Raw genomic sequence first — 17,531 nt, 5'->3', positions numbered from 1 at the left:
GGAACAACAATATGAACTAGCCAGTACCCCCAGAGCAACTATTAACTAAGATACATTTATTGAGAGTCAGATGCAAACTGCTAGTCAGACCTCAGACTATGGCAAACTCAGATGCACTTTGTTTTGTGAAGAACCAAATATTAGTTGCAAATGTTTTTGCCACTTATGAATTTGGAATTTCAGTGTCAAAAGCCATATCAAGCCATTTATGCAGAAATTCTAACAGTGAACCACTGGGAAGTATTTGTGTTAGGATTTGAGCAAGCATTACATTCCTCCAATATTTTAAACTGTAAAAAAATGAGTGGTCTTTTCAATGATGAGAAAAATATTAATATTTCAGTGGTGCTTATGGATGGTAAGATAGTTCTGTCTTTAGGAGTGACGGTGATGTAGTATGTGTCTGAAAATGGTAATTGGTACTTAAGGGTGTTGCTAAGCTAAATTGAGAAATGTTAAGTAACAAGTTAACAGCTTGAGTGACATCGAAAGAGGTGTCTCCAGGGAGCAGCTAAAGGTAGAGTTTGTCAAATACACAGAAAAGAACCTTTCCCCTGTCATATTACATTCATTTATTTATTTATTTATTTATTTATTTATTTATTTATTTGTGTATGTGTATGTATGTATGTATGTATGCATGCATGTATGCAGGAGTGCTCACACAGTGATAGGCTTGTGGAAGTACAGGACTTCTTGGAAAAGGCAGTTTTCTCTCCCTCTGCCGTGTATCAATCATTCTATTGTTTAATAGTGAACTGAGGGTCAGAGATCCTCGGACTTGCCCAAAGTAGCCAGCAGACCACATATTCTTATTCACTCTTACAAAGTGTTCCCTTCACCCTTCACCTTCTCAATCAAGTAAGAAATATAATTTATCTTCTTCTTTATTTGAACTGTTTGAAACAAAGGATTGACTCAGGGCTTGGGAGCAATGAAGAAAAAATGAGAGATTACTTTCTAAGAGTCTGTGAAATAGAGTCACTTCTATGTTTTTTTTGTGTGTGTGTGTAGAATTTGCTAATTAATCCAGTGAAGGTCAAGTCAAATTTGTAGATGGTGTTCTGTGTCTTCTAATTGGGCAAAGTGTATTTCTTCCCATGGACTGAGGAAAGGAAAGGCAGGCTTCTGAGGAAACCTTAGCAGGTAAGGCTTGATCAGAAAGAACTAATGTTCTCATGGATGGAGAATACATCATCATTTCACCTGTGCCCAGGACTTGGCAGAGACTACTTGGAAAGTAGACATGGGAGAAGGGTGGGAGAGTGGGCAGTTGGGGTAAAGAAGCAGCTGGAAATACTTAGACTCCATAATGAGATAATTAAGACTAATTAGCTGGCCCTGTAGGCAGAAAGCAGCCCATTAAGTCCAGATACAGTTTTAATAATGTACCTGGTTTTGAGGGTAGAGTCCAGAGCACCCCAGGGAATAGAACGCTCAGGGTGAAATGTCTAGGTTAGGGTTCTTACCGAAGGAACAGCAACTCTGCCCTAGATGAAGTATTTTTCTTCTAGAAACTAAAGGAAGCACTGTGGTTTCCTAGAACTTCAGGAAACCTCAGTTTTCTCATCTATTAAATTACAGGATTGCCGTGTGAATTGAACACCTAACATCAAGTACTTAGCAACTATTAACTAAGATACATTTATTGAGAGTCAGATGCAAACTGCTAGTCAGACCTCAGACTATGGCAAACTCAGCACTATTACGCATTTGAAACATGATCCTTGGACAAGGGTAATGGACTTGTTTCAGGGACCAGCCAAGCACATTCCTTGAGCCTTCTGCTAAACAGAGCTTGTGGAAGTGGCATCTTCCTGGAGTGCTGCGCACAGCAGGGCCGTGGACGTAGACCCACAGCTCCCTGCCTTTAGTTGACTGTTTCCTTCATGCTCCTTCAAGCTCTTGTATCTCCTTGCGTTGTTCTTTTATTATTTCCCCTAGTTTGGACCAGAACTTATAAGCAAGTCTTTACTTGCTGTGTTAAATTCCCATTACTTAGGTAATAAATTGCCACAACTTAATAATTTAAACAATAGAGATATTATTTCATAGTTCTAGATATCAGATATATAAATTGGATCTCAGTGAGTAGAACTAAGGTATTGGCAGGGCTGTGGTCTAAGCAGTCTGTCTTGCTTCATGGCTTCTGGAGGTCCTTTACCCCAGGGACTTACTTAGGGTTCCCGCCTGCCTTTAAGGACTCTTAGGACCCAAGTGTACTCCTTCGAACGGCATAAAATAACTTCCTTCCCCCCCCTTTCTTTCTTCTCCTCCTTCTTCTTTCATCTTCTTTCTTCTACAGCCTCCTCCTCCTCTGCCTCCTCTTCCTCCTCTTCTTTTCTTTTTTGTTTTTTTTTTGTTTGTTTGTTTGTTTTGGTAGCAGGTAAGAATCTCTTATTGAAGAACTTGTGTACCAAGCTAGACTGGAACTCAACAGGCTTCTAGGATTTTACTCTATAACCCCCAATACTCACATATTGCCATGTTAGAATGGTATCCAGCTTGCTGACATTCAAAAATGCCACAAGCATTTCACCGTGTTTATCATTTATCATGCAATGGATTCTTAACAGCTGTTAGCTACCATCGTCTAAAGTAATTGTAATTACTCGTCTCTCCTTGCCCACGTTACCAAGTCTGCAGTGGTCCAGCCCTGTGTGCATTCCAATCTGAGGAAATCAGAAAACTCACTGTGTGTTTGTGTGTGTGTCTGTGTTTGTGTGCGTTTAGAGGAGAGGAGGGCAAACTCAGATTCTGTTGTGGTAGTGGTTTTGTTTGCTTTTTAGGCTCTGGTGCCATATAATTGACCCCTTTAAATGTCAACCCAAAAGTATTTATCCCTTTTAGAATATTTGCAAGGTTGTATTACCAGCACCATCATATCTCCAGAGAGTTTTCTTCCCCCTCCACCTCTTCTCCTGGCAACCACTAAACTGCTTTCTGTCTGAATTTGTCCTAGAGGGGACATCGAATATAAATGGAATTATGGCCTTTGTCTTTAACTTGATAATGTTATTTTTGAGGCTTATCCGTGTTTTAGCATTTATCAGTAGTTTTTCCCCTTTTGATAGCTAAATGTTCCTATGTATACACACATACATGTAGCTCACCTATTTCTCGACTTAAATGAGCAGTTGGGTTGTGAAATGTTTCTACCTTTTTGCTATTATGAAATGGTGCTGCTATAAACACGTACATACAGACTTTAGTTTAGTTAGTTGAGGCAGGGTCTTCCTCTGTGACTTAGACCATCCTGGCCCTGAGGTCCTGCCTCTGTTGCTTGAATGCTTGGTTTATAGAGTGAATCCCAGTGCCTGGCGACTCTCAAGGTTTTGCGTGGTAAATGCGTGTGGTTGTATTGGAGTCAGGCGGCAGTTGTGCTGCTGCTGAGCACCTGCCCAACTCTCCCACCAGGGCTCGTTCCCCATGCCGCACTGCTTGTACCAGCTACACCCCTGGGGTCAGTTCCTGCTTCTGGGAGCAGGAGTCAACAATTTTAAACTCGCCACCACAGACAGGGTGGGGGTTTTTTGGTTTGGTTTGGTTTGGTTTGATTTGGTGTTAGGCTTATTATTGTTGTTTTCAGGTTTTTGTTGTTGTTTAGTGTGAGGTTGGTTGGGTTAGGTGGCTTTCGTTTGGTTTAGTTTGGATCTTAGAGCCAGGTTTCATAGAATGCAATCCAGCTTCAGACTCAGTCTGGAGCTAAGAATGTCCTTAGTCCTCTATTGAGGAGTTTGAAACTACACAGAAATATATGAAATGTAGGAAAAATCAAATATCTGACAGCCAATGTATTAAGAAGGTCCCTATACTAAAAGTGCTTTCTCAGAAGGAAAAAAAAATTGGGAACATACAAAAATAATAACTTTTCTGTTTATCCATATCCTTGGAATCTCAGGTGATTAGTTTGGGAATTTCCTAAACGCCAACAAAAAAATCTTTTCGTGGATAATGAAGAAGTTAAAATGTATATTAATACAGTAACTTACCGCTCAGAGTCGGGTCAGTTTGTTAGTTAGTACTTTACCTTCAAATCATGTTGCTTTTGTGCCCTTTGACTTAATAGGAAAGAAGTCAGCCTTAATTATCATTCATAAGAGGCTGGCACATTCACTTTGCATAGTAAAAATATGACTACATCCTTAAATAAGACGCTCCAAGACATCCAATGTTTTCTTCTTTTGCATTAGAAAGAGTGAGTGGTACCTCTGCAAAGACTACAATGGAGGGAGAAATCCTTAATGGATGCTGACAAAAGTAGCCAGGTCTCCACCTTAGGCAATAAACTGTACCTTGCAGTGACACAGGAGCAGCAGTAAGTGCGATGGAGACACTGTTGCTGACCCCCATCCCAACACTGGCCTGCTTGGAACTCCCTGCTTGCTTAGGAATCTACTTTCCTCACCAGACTTAAGCAACTCCCAGTCCACAATTCTGTGCCACTGACTGCACTCCATATATTTGATGTCTTCCACTGCATCAGAGATGGGGGAAGAATATAAACTTGAGAATACAGCAGACCTGATGAGGGCCTCAGCCCATCACTGCCATTTATCAGCCGGGAGACACTTGCCATGCTGCTTAACTCTTTGAGCCTTTCTGTTTCCATGCCAAAAAAAAAAAAAAAAAAAAAAATGAGGAGGTTGTATAATTCAGTGGAATGGTCAGTTGCAACAGAGTATTGAATATAATAAGGACTGTGAGCATGTTCTTTGAACAAATTCAGTTCTAAATTCAGGCTGACCATGTTCTAAATACTGGACACACAGCCATGATCCAAGTAGACCACGTTCTGCCCTAAAAAGGTTATATTCTAATAAGACACACAATAAATGGCAAAGTGCATAAAAAGTCATAGCCAGTCATAGTAACTCCAGTAAGAAAAGGAATGCAGGCCAGGCAGTGGTGGCGCACGCCTTTAATCCCAGGGCTTGGGAGGCAGAGTCACGCTGATCTCTGAGTTCCAAGTTAGCCTGGTCTACAGTGTCCAGGACAGAAAAGCCGGCTGGAAAGTGCAGGTGCAGGAAGACTTTTGTGACACCATTGCCAGCAGTACCTGCTCACATTCCTATTTTCATTGTGTTTTATTTGTTTGTTGTTTGTTTTTCACCTGATGAAATCTGGTTTTTTATTTTTATTAAAATATAACTGTGTCAGTTCCCAAATCCCTTTTCTCACTCCAGCCCCCTAATGTCCTCCCATGTCGCCTTCCACCCCTTTTCACAGTGATGGCCTCTTTTTCTTTGATGACTATTGTTAGATACACACATACGCTGAGTCAACTTAATGTGGCCCATGTACCTGATTATAATTTTAGGGCTCATCACTTACGGGGCTCATCCCTGTAGAAGCTGAGTCTCCCTTTCTCAGGGGTCATCAGTTGTCTATGTTATTTGTCTACGTTATTTGTCTAGAGGTCAAATTGACCCTCCCCCACTATAATATTGTCACTCAGGTCTTACTTAGGCAGCCAGCCGTTTCATTGAGGTATCATGGTGTAGCTTCCATGTTACCTCTGAGAGAGATGCAGTGCTCCTGATCCTCTGGCTCTTACAGTCTATGGGGCCCCTCCTCTTCTCTTTTTTCTGAGCCCTTGGTGTAGGAGTTGTGTTACAGGTACACCCTTGGCACTGAGCACTCATGTTCTGTTGATGTCTGCATCATACCCAGTTGTAGTTTTCTGTCATGGTCTTGTTTGCTGTAAAGAGAAGCTTCTCTGAGGGTGAGAGATCCACTTATCTGGGCAATAGTAGATTCTCGTCTAGGATCCATGACCTACTACCAGGGATTTGGTTTCTAAGACTAGGCATGGTTTCCTTCCTGTTGAGTGGGCCTCAAGAATTTTAGTTGGTAAAATAGAGTCAGTAAGGTTTTGTTTTTTTTTAATCTGTAGCTTAAAATATAAAGTTGCAATACAGAAGCTGTAAATTTGTATTTGTTTTGAATAAACATCTCTTTGCCTTGGAAAAGTCGAAGCTTTATTGCAGAAATCATTCCCAAAGGAAGGATATTTATTGGGCTGGCAGTTGTGTGGTCACACTTTTATTTAATTATCATAATCACCTTCTAAGTCCATGCTGAACTCAAGACAAGGAAAATGCTAATGTCTGTCATTTATGAAGTGCCAGCAAGGGGAGGTACAGATGCTTTGTCATTTAATCCTCACAGCTAACTTTATAAAGTAAATACTGTGTCTCTTAATTACAAATGAGGACACTAAGGTTTACGTGGCAGACAGCTAACAGTAGCAGAGCCAGAACTGAGTGGTTTCAGAGCACTCATTCACTCTCCCTGGCACGCTTTTGCCTGTGGTTACATCACCACTATTCTTATTAATAATCATTTTTAGAAAATACTTTATCATAGAGTAAGGCCGTGTTTTGAATACATATAAATTACGTACCTAGGATTTGATAATGTTCACTTCCACTGTTTACTACATTGGCTTTTGTCTTTTTCAGGTTTGTGTTCATTTGTTTGTGTGTGTGACTGTGTTGTTTGAGCCCAGGGCTTTCACACATGCTACCCAAGGACTCTACCACGGAGCTACCGACCGTCTCAGGCCTTTTTAAAAAATTTTCTCTAATCCTGACTGCAGTTTCCCCTCCAGCCCTTCCCTGCCTCAGTCTTTCTCTCTGACTTCCCCCTCCTAACCCACCCTACTTCACCCCTGTCAACTCCCTCCCTCAGAAAAGAGCAGGCCTCTCAGTGACATCAACTAAACAGGATATAACAAGACAGGCACACATACCACATCAAAGCTGGATGATGCAACCCAGCAGGAGGACCAAGGTCCCACAAGTAGTCAACAGAGTCAGGGACAGCCCCCTCCCGCCAACCCACCCCATTCCCAATGTTAGGATTCCCACAAAATCTCCACTCTACCACTGAGCTACACCTTCCCGGACCTTTTTTTTTTTTTTTTTTTTTTTTTTTTTAAGTATAAGGTGTTTTAAAACCTTGAAGTAACAGATTTTCAAGTAGCTGGGCCTGGCAGTTAGTTAACTCTTGATCCCTGAGCCTCCACTTCTGAGTGCTGATGTCACAGGGTATAATCTGTACCTGTAATCTGACCCACCCAAGACTTTTAAAATTTGTTGTTCAACTGTTTTTCATTCAAACAGATTATCTCCCTAAACACAGAAGGCCCTGTTTTTGGAGCTGATACTATAATGCTAGTACCATCACTGGTATATATACTAATACTGTAATAATAGTACCACCATAATTCTGGAATAATGCAGTTGCCAACAGTGCTGTGTATATACTAATACTGTAATACTAGTGCCACCAAAGAAGCATCTACTTTTCGTGTATTTTAGCATTTCATCTTACAGAAACCTTAAAGATAGTTTCATCCTTATTTTGAAGATGAAGAAGGTGAGACTTAGTGATTAGTAAAATAATAATATTTAAATAATATGTGGGAAAAGTCAGATTCTTGAATCTGTGCGCTCCAGAGCCCTGCATCCTCATCCTGCTCAGGGAAACGGTGGCACCCGTGTCAGCACTCCAGAAGCTAAGCCCAGCCGTGTGACCAGGCTAGGTTAGTAGTTACTAACTTATATACGCAAATTATGAGTTTCCTTCAGTCCCATGGACAACACCTTGATCAGATAGTGATGGTGGTGGCGTGACGTAAACGGCTGCAGTACTGGTGCTGTTATGAGATTTGTGCTCTAAAGTGAAGGGGGATGCAACAGAAAGAGAAGGGAGAGGAGGCACTTGCAGAAGGTCTGGGGAGGGTGTGGCCATTTTAGATGACTTCTTTGGATGCAAGCCTAAAAAATAAAAACTTCTGTGACAAGCTGTTTTGGCAATGAGGAATTATGTGGTCCCATAACATCTTGACAAAGCATAGATTATAACTTGCTCTGCTTCACTCTTCACCCAAGATCTAGACCCAGGACTAGAGACCACAAAGAAAGATTCACTGGCTTGGCAGCTTTTTCTGTTCACTATTCTTGTGGAATGCTCAAGAAAAATTATTATATAAGTTTTAAGGGAAGAAGCAAATCATAAAATATAAGGGTCAACCAGATCAGCCACCACTTAGGAGTCAAAGGACTCACCGTTGATTGCCTGTGTGTGTGGCCTTGGACTTTGTCCTCTGTATAAGCATGAATGTATCCCCATCATCTGGAGAGCTTGGAAAACAGAGTGGCTGTTCCTGTGCCCTAAGAGTCTGATGTAGGAGAGCAGATCTGGCTTGGAACCTGGAAGTTGGAATTTAATAAGCCTTAGGTAATGGTCCTTCTTCTGTACCGAACATGGGAGCTATTGTCTCCTCCCTGTCGTTTCCTACAGCATGCTGTATTTTTAAACCACTGATAGCACTGAAATCAGAAGATTCGATCCGTATGGTTCTCTTCCAACTTAGGGGACCTTCAACCGAACATGTAAGCTTTTCTGTTGCTTTGTCAGTAAGTGGCTCTCTGTAGCAAAGGATGAATGAGAGGATCGATTTTGAAAAGAATAGCATACAAATTATCAATGTTTAAAGGTTCTGTTTTGACAGAATCGTTAAGGACAAAATAGTCTACCTTTATATAAAAAATTAAGAAGTATCTCATTTTACTCTTTGCCCATAATGAAGAGGAAGTGCTCCATGGAGAAGAGTTGAAATCTAAACATTCTGTGAGAGAGCCTCATCCTTTTCCATTCATTAATAAGTCTATTTTTAAGATTTGTCTGTATGTATATGTGTGTTTCTGTGAGTGTGTCCCACCAGAAGAGGGGCTGAGGACCCGTGGAGAGAGGGTTAAAGGCGTCTGAGCTTCCTGATGTGCTCCAAGCAGGACTCAGGTCTTAACCACTGAGCTAGCGAGTTTGCCAGCCCCTGCACGTTAATTTTTTAAAGACTATAAATGAAGGAGAATAATAACTTAGAGCTACCTGGGCACCTGAGCCTCTGAATTCTTTGGGGCCATGGCAGAGAGAGAGAGAGAGAGAGAGAGAGAGAGAGAGAGAGAGAGAGAGAGAGAGAGAGAGAGAGAGAGAGAGAGAGAGTGTGAGTGTCCCCAATGTCTGCAAAGCTTTCAAAGTAGCCTTTCCTGAGGTATCAGGGAAACTATGGCGCCCCCAAATCTAAAGATGGATGGAGATGCCTAGGGCCTGAGTCAGTTAAAGCCAGGGAGAAAAGCGGCTCTTGAGTAATGCCTGTTTCATTTGGTATAGAGAGTAAAAACCAGAATATGCAATGAGTCTAAGCACCAACTGTGGCATGGATACAGATGCAGGGTGACTTCTTCTCAGGGACATCTCTAAACCTGAGTGGCCCACTCAGTGGTGAGGCTAATGTACATTAGCGTACAGTTTAAACTGCGACCCTTTTGTCTCTTTCATAGGTGAAGATGAGGATGAATTCGAGAATTTTATGCTGCCTCTCACAGTCTCTTTTGAAACAGTGTTACAAATATTCAACAATAACTTTAAACAGGAAGAAGTAAAGGTGAGTTTTGTTTTCATACATGAGGAAAGACAAGTTTATTCTTTAACACCAGAAAAGGCATTTATGTATCTGTGTACTTGTATGTATATGAGTTTCAAACCCACATCTCTAATATGCTTATAAGTTGAGCTTTAACGTAAGCTTCTCCAGTTCTGATACAAATAGACTTTGAGGTCAGTGAGTATGGCTAAGGACAGTCACTTCACAGTTAGGTGGTGCAGATGTGTCTCCAGTGCTATCTGTAAGAGCAGAGTTCTCATGGGCACATACTTTAACCATCCTCCCATCTACCCAGCCGACTCTGTGTCTCACATGTCTGTATAGATACACACACATGTGCCAAAACCCTACATCTCTGAAGATTTTTAAACAAGAATTTCTATAAATCAAGACTTTATTAAATGGCTAGGCATATGTGTATAAACAGGAGCTGGTCTTCAAGTATTGCATTCTTAAAGTGAACAAGTGATTAGGGTAACTGATGGCTAAATAAGGCTTTATGTGCCTGTGGGAGCCATATTAGGATTGATTTGACAAGTCACTTAGCTGTGGCAACAGTCATAATATCTAAGACAACATTATGTTTTATTAGTAAAATCCTTAAGTGTAGCAAGCTGTTTGTGACAAAACAGCCCCATATTTTATCGGGGTGTGGGTGGGTGGGGGGGATGGGAACAGGAGCTTTGCCAAACAGAAATAGTACCTCCTGAAATTATACTACATCAGTGCTATAGCAAACAGATAAGCACTGCACTCGAGAGAAGTAGGTACCTTTGTTAGTGGTGCCCTGGTCATATGTTACTGTTATTTGAAATAGGTTGAAATATTATCCATCTTTCATGGCTTCTCTTTTCCTCTCTCCCTTTTCTCTGTCTCTCTTATATACACAAACAAATGCCATCAAGTCAACTGGAAAAGGGATAACCTTTGGTGATATTTATATAATTCTGAGGAAAAAAATCACAGAAATATTATACCTTTTATTTTAAAATAGAGATTTTGAGCTAGATATCATTAAATTTTTAAAAAGTAAATAAGATCTTAATTTTTCTTTGTTTAAATGGTCTTCCTAAATTTCGTGTCAGTTCCCAGTCAAATTAACTAAAATTTTTAGATGTCTTCTAAATTCTTATGACCAACAGAATCTTTACAGCTTTTTAGTAGCCATTGCTGCCCCTTATCAAAAGAATCAGTGAGGTTGAAAACTGCCATCTTTATAAAAATTACATTTGTCTCATTTGAAGATTTCATTATATTCCACGCCTGTTTGGATGTAATTCCATCTAGTTTGATAGAAACCATCTTCGTAGAGTCATTTTTAATGGAGTTCCAGTGATATATCCCTAAACTACCGAGTTCTTAACGACCCTGGAAAGTGACTGCTTGATTACACTTTAACGGTATTTGCAAATAAAATCACAAGTAATTAAGGGGAAATCTCCAGGCTTTTGAGCAAGTTTGATGCATGATAACTGCCTGATTCAGCTTCATCTAGAGTAATGCTGTGTAGGCAACAGCTACTGAGATCAATAGCAACGTAATGATAGTGGCAGAATTAAGTGAGTAACCTGAGCGCTGCCTCAGAATGCATGCAGCTGCCACGAACCAAGGCCACACAGTGCACTCCTCGCTTCCGTCCTAAATGTTCATCAAAAGACGCCCTGCAGGAAAATGGAGTTAGATGCTCTTTATTGCTGATCGTGTCTCTTGCCACATTTATCAGGGAAATTGGATTAGCAGTTGGCAGCTGCAGGTAGACAAGATTCTGCAGTGATTAAATATGCAGCTTGGCTGCATTTGTTGTGACAGACCTTTAGTAAATTCTACTGTAAGCACCATCTGTCTAATTTGTAGGAAGAAAACTTGGTGCTTACAGCTGCTGGTGAAGAACGAAGTCTGTTGCTTTATCATAAACAAAACTTTTGTACTAAATGATCTTAAATGTAATTTATTAGGTTAAGGCTATTTTTCTATCATGGTGAATAAATAATACATGCAAAGGTGCTTTCAGGTCCTTCATTCACACGTACTAGAGATAAAAACAGTTCTGTTTTGTTCTCCAGTAAAGTATTTAGTATTCCAATCCACAGGAGGTGATGCTGCTAAAATATTTTTATGAAAATGCTGTAGGACTGCCAAATTCATTTAATTTGCAACCTTACCAGGATCATCTAACTCTCTATTTATAGATATTTTTCAAATGCAGATTTTAGGTTGAAGTTGAACGTTAAGTTCTCTCAGACTGAAACACTGTGAGGGAAAAAAATGCTGAAAAGCTCTTATTTATGACTGTGCTTTCTTTGCTTGGTCCTAATAAAATTTAAGTGAATGGTGAATTTTTGTCTTTTTTTTTTTTTTTTTTTTTTTTTCCCGCTTCAAAATCAGAGAAAGAAAGGGAAAAAAAAAAAAATCCCGGTTCTGGGATATTATTTCAAAATGTCCCTTACCCCCAACCCCCATCATTTTATAGTCAAATATAATGTACTGTTCCCCTGGCCCCAGCATAGTTTTCAATTCAGCCATGACGTCACAGGTTTTAAGGAAAATGAATGAAAACTTCTCAGAGGAAGAGGAGCAGTTAAATAGGAACCTGCTATCTTTAGTCCCTTCGTAAAAACTCCACGATGTTAAATTATTTAAAATCCTTGATTTTCAGCATGCGCACATTAAAAGTTTTCGCACTAAGTGCCAAATGTTGCAAACAGCACTTTAACAGAATGATTTTGCTTTGATCCCTGTAGCAGTTCCTGAATAATTTATCACAGGTTATTGCCTTAATTCTGGAGAGGGATAGAGCAATAAAGGCAGATGAAAACACTCCAGTTGAAACACCTTGGGGCCTGCTCATTCCTCTGACACGGCTCTTTTGTTGGAACTATTTAGAGGTTATTAAGATGTGTCTCCAGAATTAAGAGTATGCTGTAAGGATGAAGACAGCCATCTTAATTCTAAAGACAAAGCACAATGACCCTTCACCTTCTTTTTCTTTGTTGTTATTATATAGTAGAATTATGAGGATAATATTATAGCTGCCCCAGTAGTGCCACTACAGTAAAGGGTCTGTCAGCCTTCCCATTAGAAACCCTGTTTGGGGGTCAGGGTGGAAGGAGCTGCGCTTCAGCCGTTTCCCAGCCCATCCGTCTCACACTTGGCACACAGACAACTGTTCACCATGCTGCCGACTGAAGCTCTCAGCAGTTTCTTCTTGAACTCTCCAAAAAACGAATCCGTAGGACTAGATCACTAGACTTACCCCACTAGTCCAAGGCACCTCCAAAAATTATTGGAGCCATCACCTTCCAGATCTGTCCCCTCTAAAATCCCCGGTTATTTGCTAGCTAGTGTGAGCTCCTGGTTCCGGCTGTCTGCCTCATCCGAGAGCTGAGTATTGAGGAAATTCTCCTGTAGTATTTATGTATCTGTGTAGATTCTGTGCTAAGAGGAACGCTATTTTTTGATTGTACTGAATCTCTTCCATCAACATTACACTTTATTGCTTGAGTGAATCTAAACCTATGTTTACTATATACTTTCTTTGCTCTGAAGTAACAGTCTCCAAAAGTAAACCATTAGTATAATTTTATGGGCACATTTACTGTATTAAAAAGACAATAGAAGTACTTATTTGGAGCGTTTGTATCAAGTTAGTACCTTTAAGAAAGAAAAACTCTGATCAAATTAAAATTAACCTTTTGTGTAATGACAGTTTATGAAAAGCCCTTTGTATAAAGCAAGAAGTAAAATTCATGGTTTTTGTTCACTAATTTAGATTTGAACAGTAAGTATTTCATATGTATATGGAGACTTAAAATCACTTGAAGAGTAGCTAAATTTTAAAAGCACTTCAATAGATGGCAAAGCCAAGTAAAAGCCACCTTACAGCCTAGACAGCAATCAGGGTCCAAGGGTTCAGAGACTCGATCGTGTCTGAGAGGCTGCAAGGAAGAAAGGAAGCTGAGGAAAAAGACTAGTTGGTGAGGGGAAAAAACTGTATAATAAGTGGAAGCTACGTGAGTCATTTTAAATAGCAAAAATGAAATTAGGAGTTTTCATATTCAAAACTTTGGGTTTCCATCATTCTTTCCAATCAGTTAGAACTAGAAATTGAGTTGTCCTGTAGACAACATCCAGGCACATTGAGTCACCGTATGAATAGGAGGGGCAGTGTGTCTGACTGAAAGTTATGATTTATTACTTAGAAATATTCACTGTAATAAAGATGGTCAGAATTCATTGCCTACTTGATAACTTAGGCTTTTTACTAAACAGGTTTTCATTTATTACCAAAATCAATCTGAAAGGGTCCCAAGACCATTTTTTGGCTTAATACTTCTCCTGAAACAGTATATTCAGAAATCACAGTTGCATATCTCAACTATCACACCTCCTTGTTGGGCAGTTATGTTTATTTGTGCTCTTTTCTCTGACATTCTAGCATCTGTTCATGGGTTTTCTTTTTCTCTTCCCAAGCACCATCCTAAGAACAGCTTCATTAAGGGTCCAGAGTGTGAGTGAGATCTCTTTTATCCAGAGTATGAGTCCGATCTCTTTTATCCAGAGTGTGAGTCAGATCTCTTTTATTTGTGTCAAGGGGGTTTGTTTCACTTTCCCTTCTAAAACCATTTATGAACCACGATTACTAGTTGTCAGCATAGTGCTGTGCATTTTTGCAAACAAATATATCTCTCATAATAGATTTATAGAATGGACATAATTATAGTTAGCCCCTGTGATAGATTTGGAAATTATGACTGATTAATTGCCTTGTCTTTAAGAATTAAACAAAGCCAGAGTTCAATTCCAGAGTCATGTGACATTAAATACAGAACTTTTTTCCTTACATTGTTTCCTGACTTGAAAAGTATGGCTGCTGTTCTGGTTATATCATAATCATGCAGGTCACCTGGACAGTTTTGTCTTGAGTTTTTGCAACTTTTTTTGGGGGGAGGGGGGGGAATCTTTAAATGCCAGTTCATTTCCCACGCAGACTAAACTATATAGTGGAGTTAATTTTAGTCAAGTCAATCAGTTGAGATTTGCTATTAAATAATATCTAGACTATATATCTTGTGAAATTATGAATCCTGGTCTTTTTTTTTTCTAATTTGTCAGTATTTGGTTACAAAAAAAGAGTCTCAATGTGTTATACTCCTGGAATTAAGATTCAGCTCAGTTTATAAGAAGCAAAGTGGAGTTGCTCAGCAGATTGATGGTCTGTTTATTAAAGAGCCTATGGTTTTCTATGGAAAGGGATCTAAGCGAGACATTTTAGCTAATGAATCAGAATCAGATATGTGGTCATTATTGCCTGATTATTACTCCATCTGCTCTGCACTAACGTGAAAATCAATTACTGTGTCTCTTTCCCACTGACAGCGTATGTTGATCGGGCTGGCAAGAGATCTTCGAGGGATTGCCTTTGCACTGAACACAAAGACCAGCTACACCATGCTGTTTGACTGGATGTATCCTTATTACACTGTGACAATACCAGCTCTGTGCACAGAGGGATGCCAGGCCCCTCTCTTTCGTTTAATAGTGTGGCGCAGTAGGGAAGAGGAAACAAAGCTAAATGAACTAATGTGTAATCAGCTAAAAATTACAGCACAGTGGCAGCAGTGCAGATAACTGAGCGCAGCATTTGAGACCCGGCTCACAGAGGTCACTTTCTTGATAGATACCATTAAATATTGACAACTTGAAGATCACTTCCCCAAATGGTTGTTTATGTTACAGGCATCAAGTAGCTAATATTTGTACTTGGAATCAGTGATTTGTACATTGTGATATTTTCTGGGGAAATTCGAAGTCTCTGTCCCATCTTGATTAGCAGGGTTAATTTATCTTTGAGATTTTACTCACAGTGCTACAGTTGAGTCATCATGATGAGGATATTAATGATCATGAAGGGGGGAGGAGAGTTGTCATTTGCTATAAAATTTGAGTTTGCTGTTACTAAACTGTAGTGTAAACTAGTGTAGACAGGGGGACAAATCCCTATACAGAAATGTCTTATCACATAAGAATAAAAAGAGACAGAATAGATTTGAAATCACAACACTTCAATTACAGTGTAAACCTCAGCCAATCATTCTGTTTCTTGGACACTTGATGTCATCATCCAGCAAAGGAGACAATCCAGTACCCTAGCTTACTGTGACCTCTAAGATAAGTAACACACTCTGTCTGGTGTCTTGACACTTACCCAGTGGCCAGTAAACATTTATTAACATGTTAAGGGTACTCTGTGAGTCGTCTTTAACCCTAACGAGAGATGACTGTTTATACAAGTCATTGAAGTGTGAGAGCGTCATGTTCTTTATATTTGACACCAGGAGCCTATAAGAAAATTCTACTTTAAAGCAAAATGACTTGTTTTATGGCTTTCTTTCTTAAAACAGTATCTCATTTGCCCAGTTTTATCTCAGACTTGACAAAGCCAGGAATAAAGTTAATCTCCTGGTCCTCTTGCCTTAGCCACCTAAGTATTGGAATTACCATGCCCATGCCCAAGTTAATTTATATTTAAGTGGTATTCTTGCTTTTTTTTATTTAATTTTTTTTATCCAAACTTTTATTATATGTTGTAAAGGAAACTTCTTAGAAGCATTGTTTAGTGACTACCAAAACTATGGCCCAAAACATAACAGCTGAGCATGTTTTAGAGAGGATGCTGCACATTAAGAAATTTTAAAATGCTACCATTTAGAGCACTGGCTTACGGTTTTTTAGTTGGTATGGAATCCTACTTCCTCATATTTATTTTCTTAAAGATCAAACAATTAAGGGTTGTTTTTTTTCATGGTCTTGAAGAATCAACTATATACCTTATATATATATGTGTGGGTTTAAAGATTATAAATTTAATCATATTCTTAAATTCATCCACAGTGACCATTTTATTTCTCTAAACACCCACTTCCAAAGTCAAAACTTTCATTTATTTGGAAAATCATAAGAACCCACTTTTGGTATAAAAGAATTTACATGAGACCAGTCTCTTAAAGGCAGCCTGTCCAGCAGTTAGGAGGCTTTTCTTGTTCTCCAGTTGTAATGAAGAGTCAGGGTCAGAGATTTCCTTCTGCGTCAACAACTATAATCTGGTTTCCATTTCTGCATTTGTCCAGCAGGTGGCAGAGATGGAAAATCTTGGGACTTGGTGTTTTATTTTTTAAACTAGAAACTGATATCGCCTCCCTTTGACCATAGCTGTTGAAGTTATTGGGGTCAGGGGCAGAGAGCAAGGTGTCAGTTATGCAGTAAGTGGTGCTACATTGCCAAACGCAGTGGCTTGCTACTGGCCTTGCTTATAATAATTGGGTTTCAGTAGCAAATCAGCTTCCTTGGGAAAAGGCCAAAGGCTTTTCATAATTGTATTGACAACAAAATGAATATGATAAATGGTGTTCATTCAGTTGAGACAAGATTTATAGTTTTCCTTTGGGCAAAGGATGAAGAGCAAATATTTATAATAATAGTAAAATTTGTTTAAAAGTTACATTATTTGATCATTCAAAAAGCTTTATTAAAATATTTTGAAATAACTTTTAACAGTTTCAGGTGATAAAGTACAGATTCTTTCTAAAGTATTCAAGTAATGCAAAAATGAATAAGTATATGATTTTTAAAAAATACGGATATGAAAGTCATTTATTCTTCCTGAAATATTGATATGTCAAACTGTCAGTGAGGATCCCACATTACTGCTGGGGAAAGTTTATTTGCCTTTTATCCACATAGATGTGTGTTCTTTAATTTGTTATGCAGTTCTTAGCTTATAGAACAAACATTCCTGTAAGAGCACATGTCATCGTAAAGTCAAAATGCATTTTATTTATGGTGATTGTTTGATAAAATGCTATTTCCATGTTTAGCTATTTAATTCACAAGCATCTCTGTGAATGCCTTAGCCACTGTACTAACTGCTGCACGAACTGCCTGCTTACCACTGCATCCATCCCAAGGTGCACATACTGCATGCTTGCCACTGCATCCGTCCCAAGCTGCACACACTGCATGCTTACCACTGCATCCGTCCCAAGCTGCACACACTGCATGCTTACCACTGCATCCGTCC

The 17,531-nt window shown here is 39.4% G+C and overlaps 1 protein-coding gene across 1 annotated transcript in view; it reads left to right on the top strand.

The window, feature by feature from the left end:
• Positions 1 to 17,531, top strand: part of LOC110331206 (ran-binding protein 17) — a 117,415-nt gene that overhangs the window by 26,979 nt on the left and 72,905 nt on the right. The window contains exons 6-7 of the mRNA XM_029546255.1: positions 9,351 to 9,454; positions 14,831 to 14,919. Coding sequence (XP_029402115.1) covers positions 9,351 to 9,454; positions 14,831 to 14,919 — 193 coding nt within the window. The remainder of the gene's footprint in view (positions 1 to 9,350; positions 9,455 to 14,830; positions 14,920 to 17,531) is intronic.

This window comes from Mus pahari, chromosome 14 (genome assembly GCF_900095145.1).
Source record: "Mus pahari chromosome 14, PAHARI_EIJ_v1.1, whole genome shotgun sequence".
NCBI lineage: Eukaryota > Metazoa > Chordata > Mammalia > Rodentia > Muridae > Mus > Mus pahari.
Note: the sequence above shows the minus strand (reverse complement) of the source record. Positions and strands in the feature narration are given on the sequence as shown.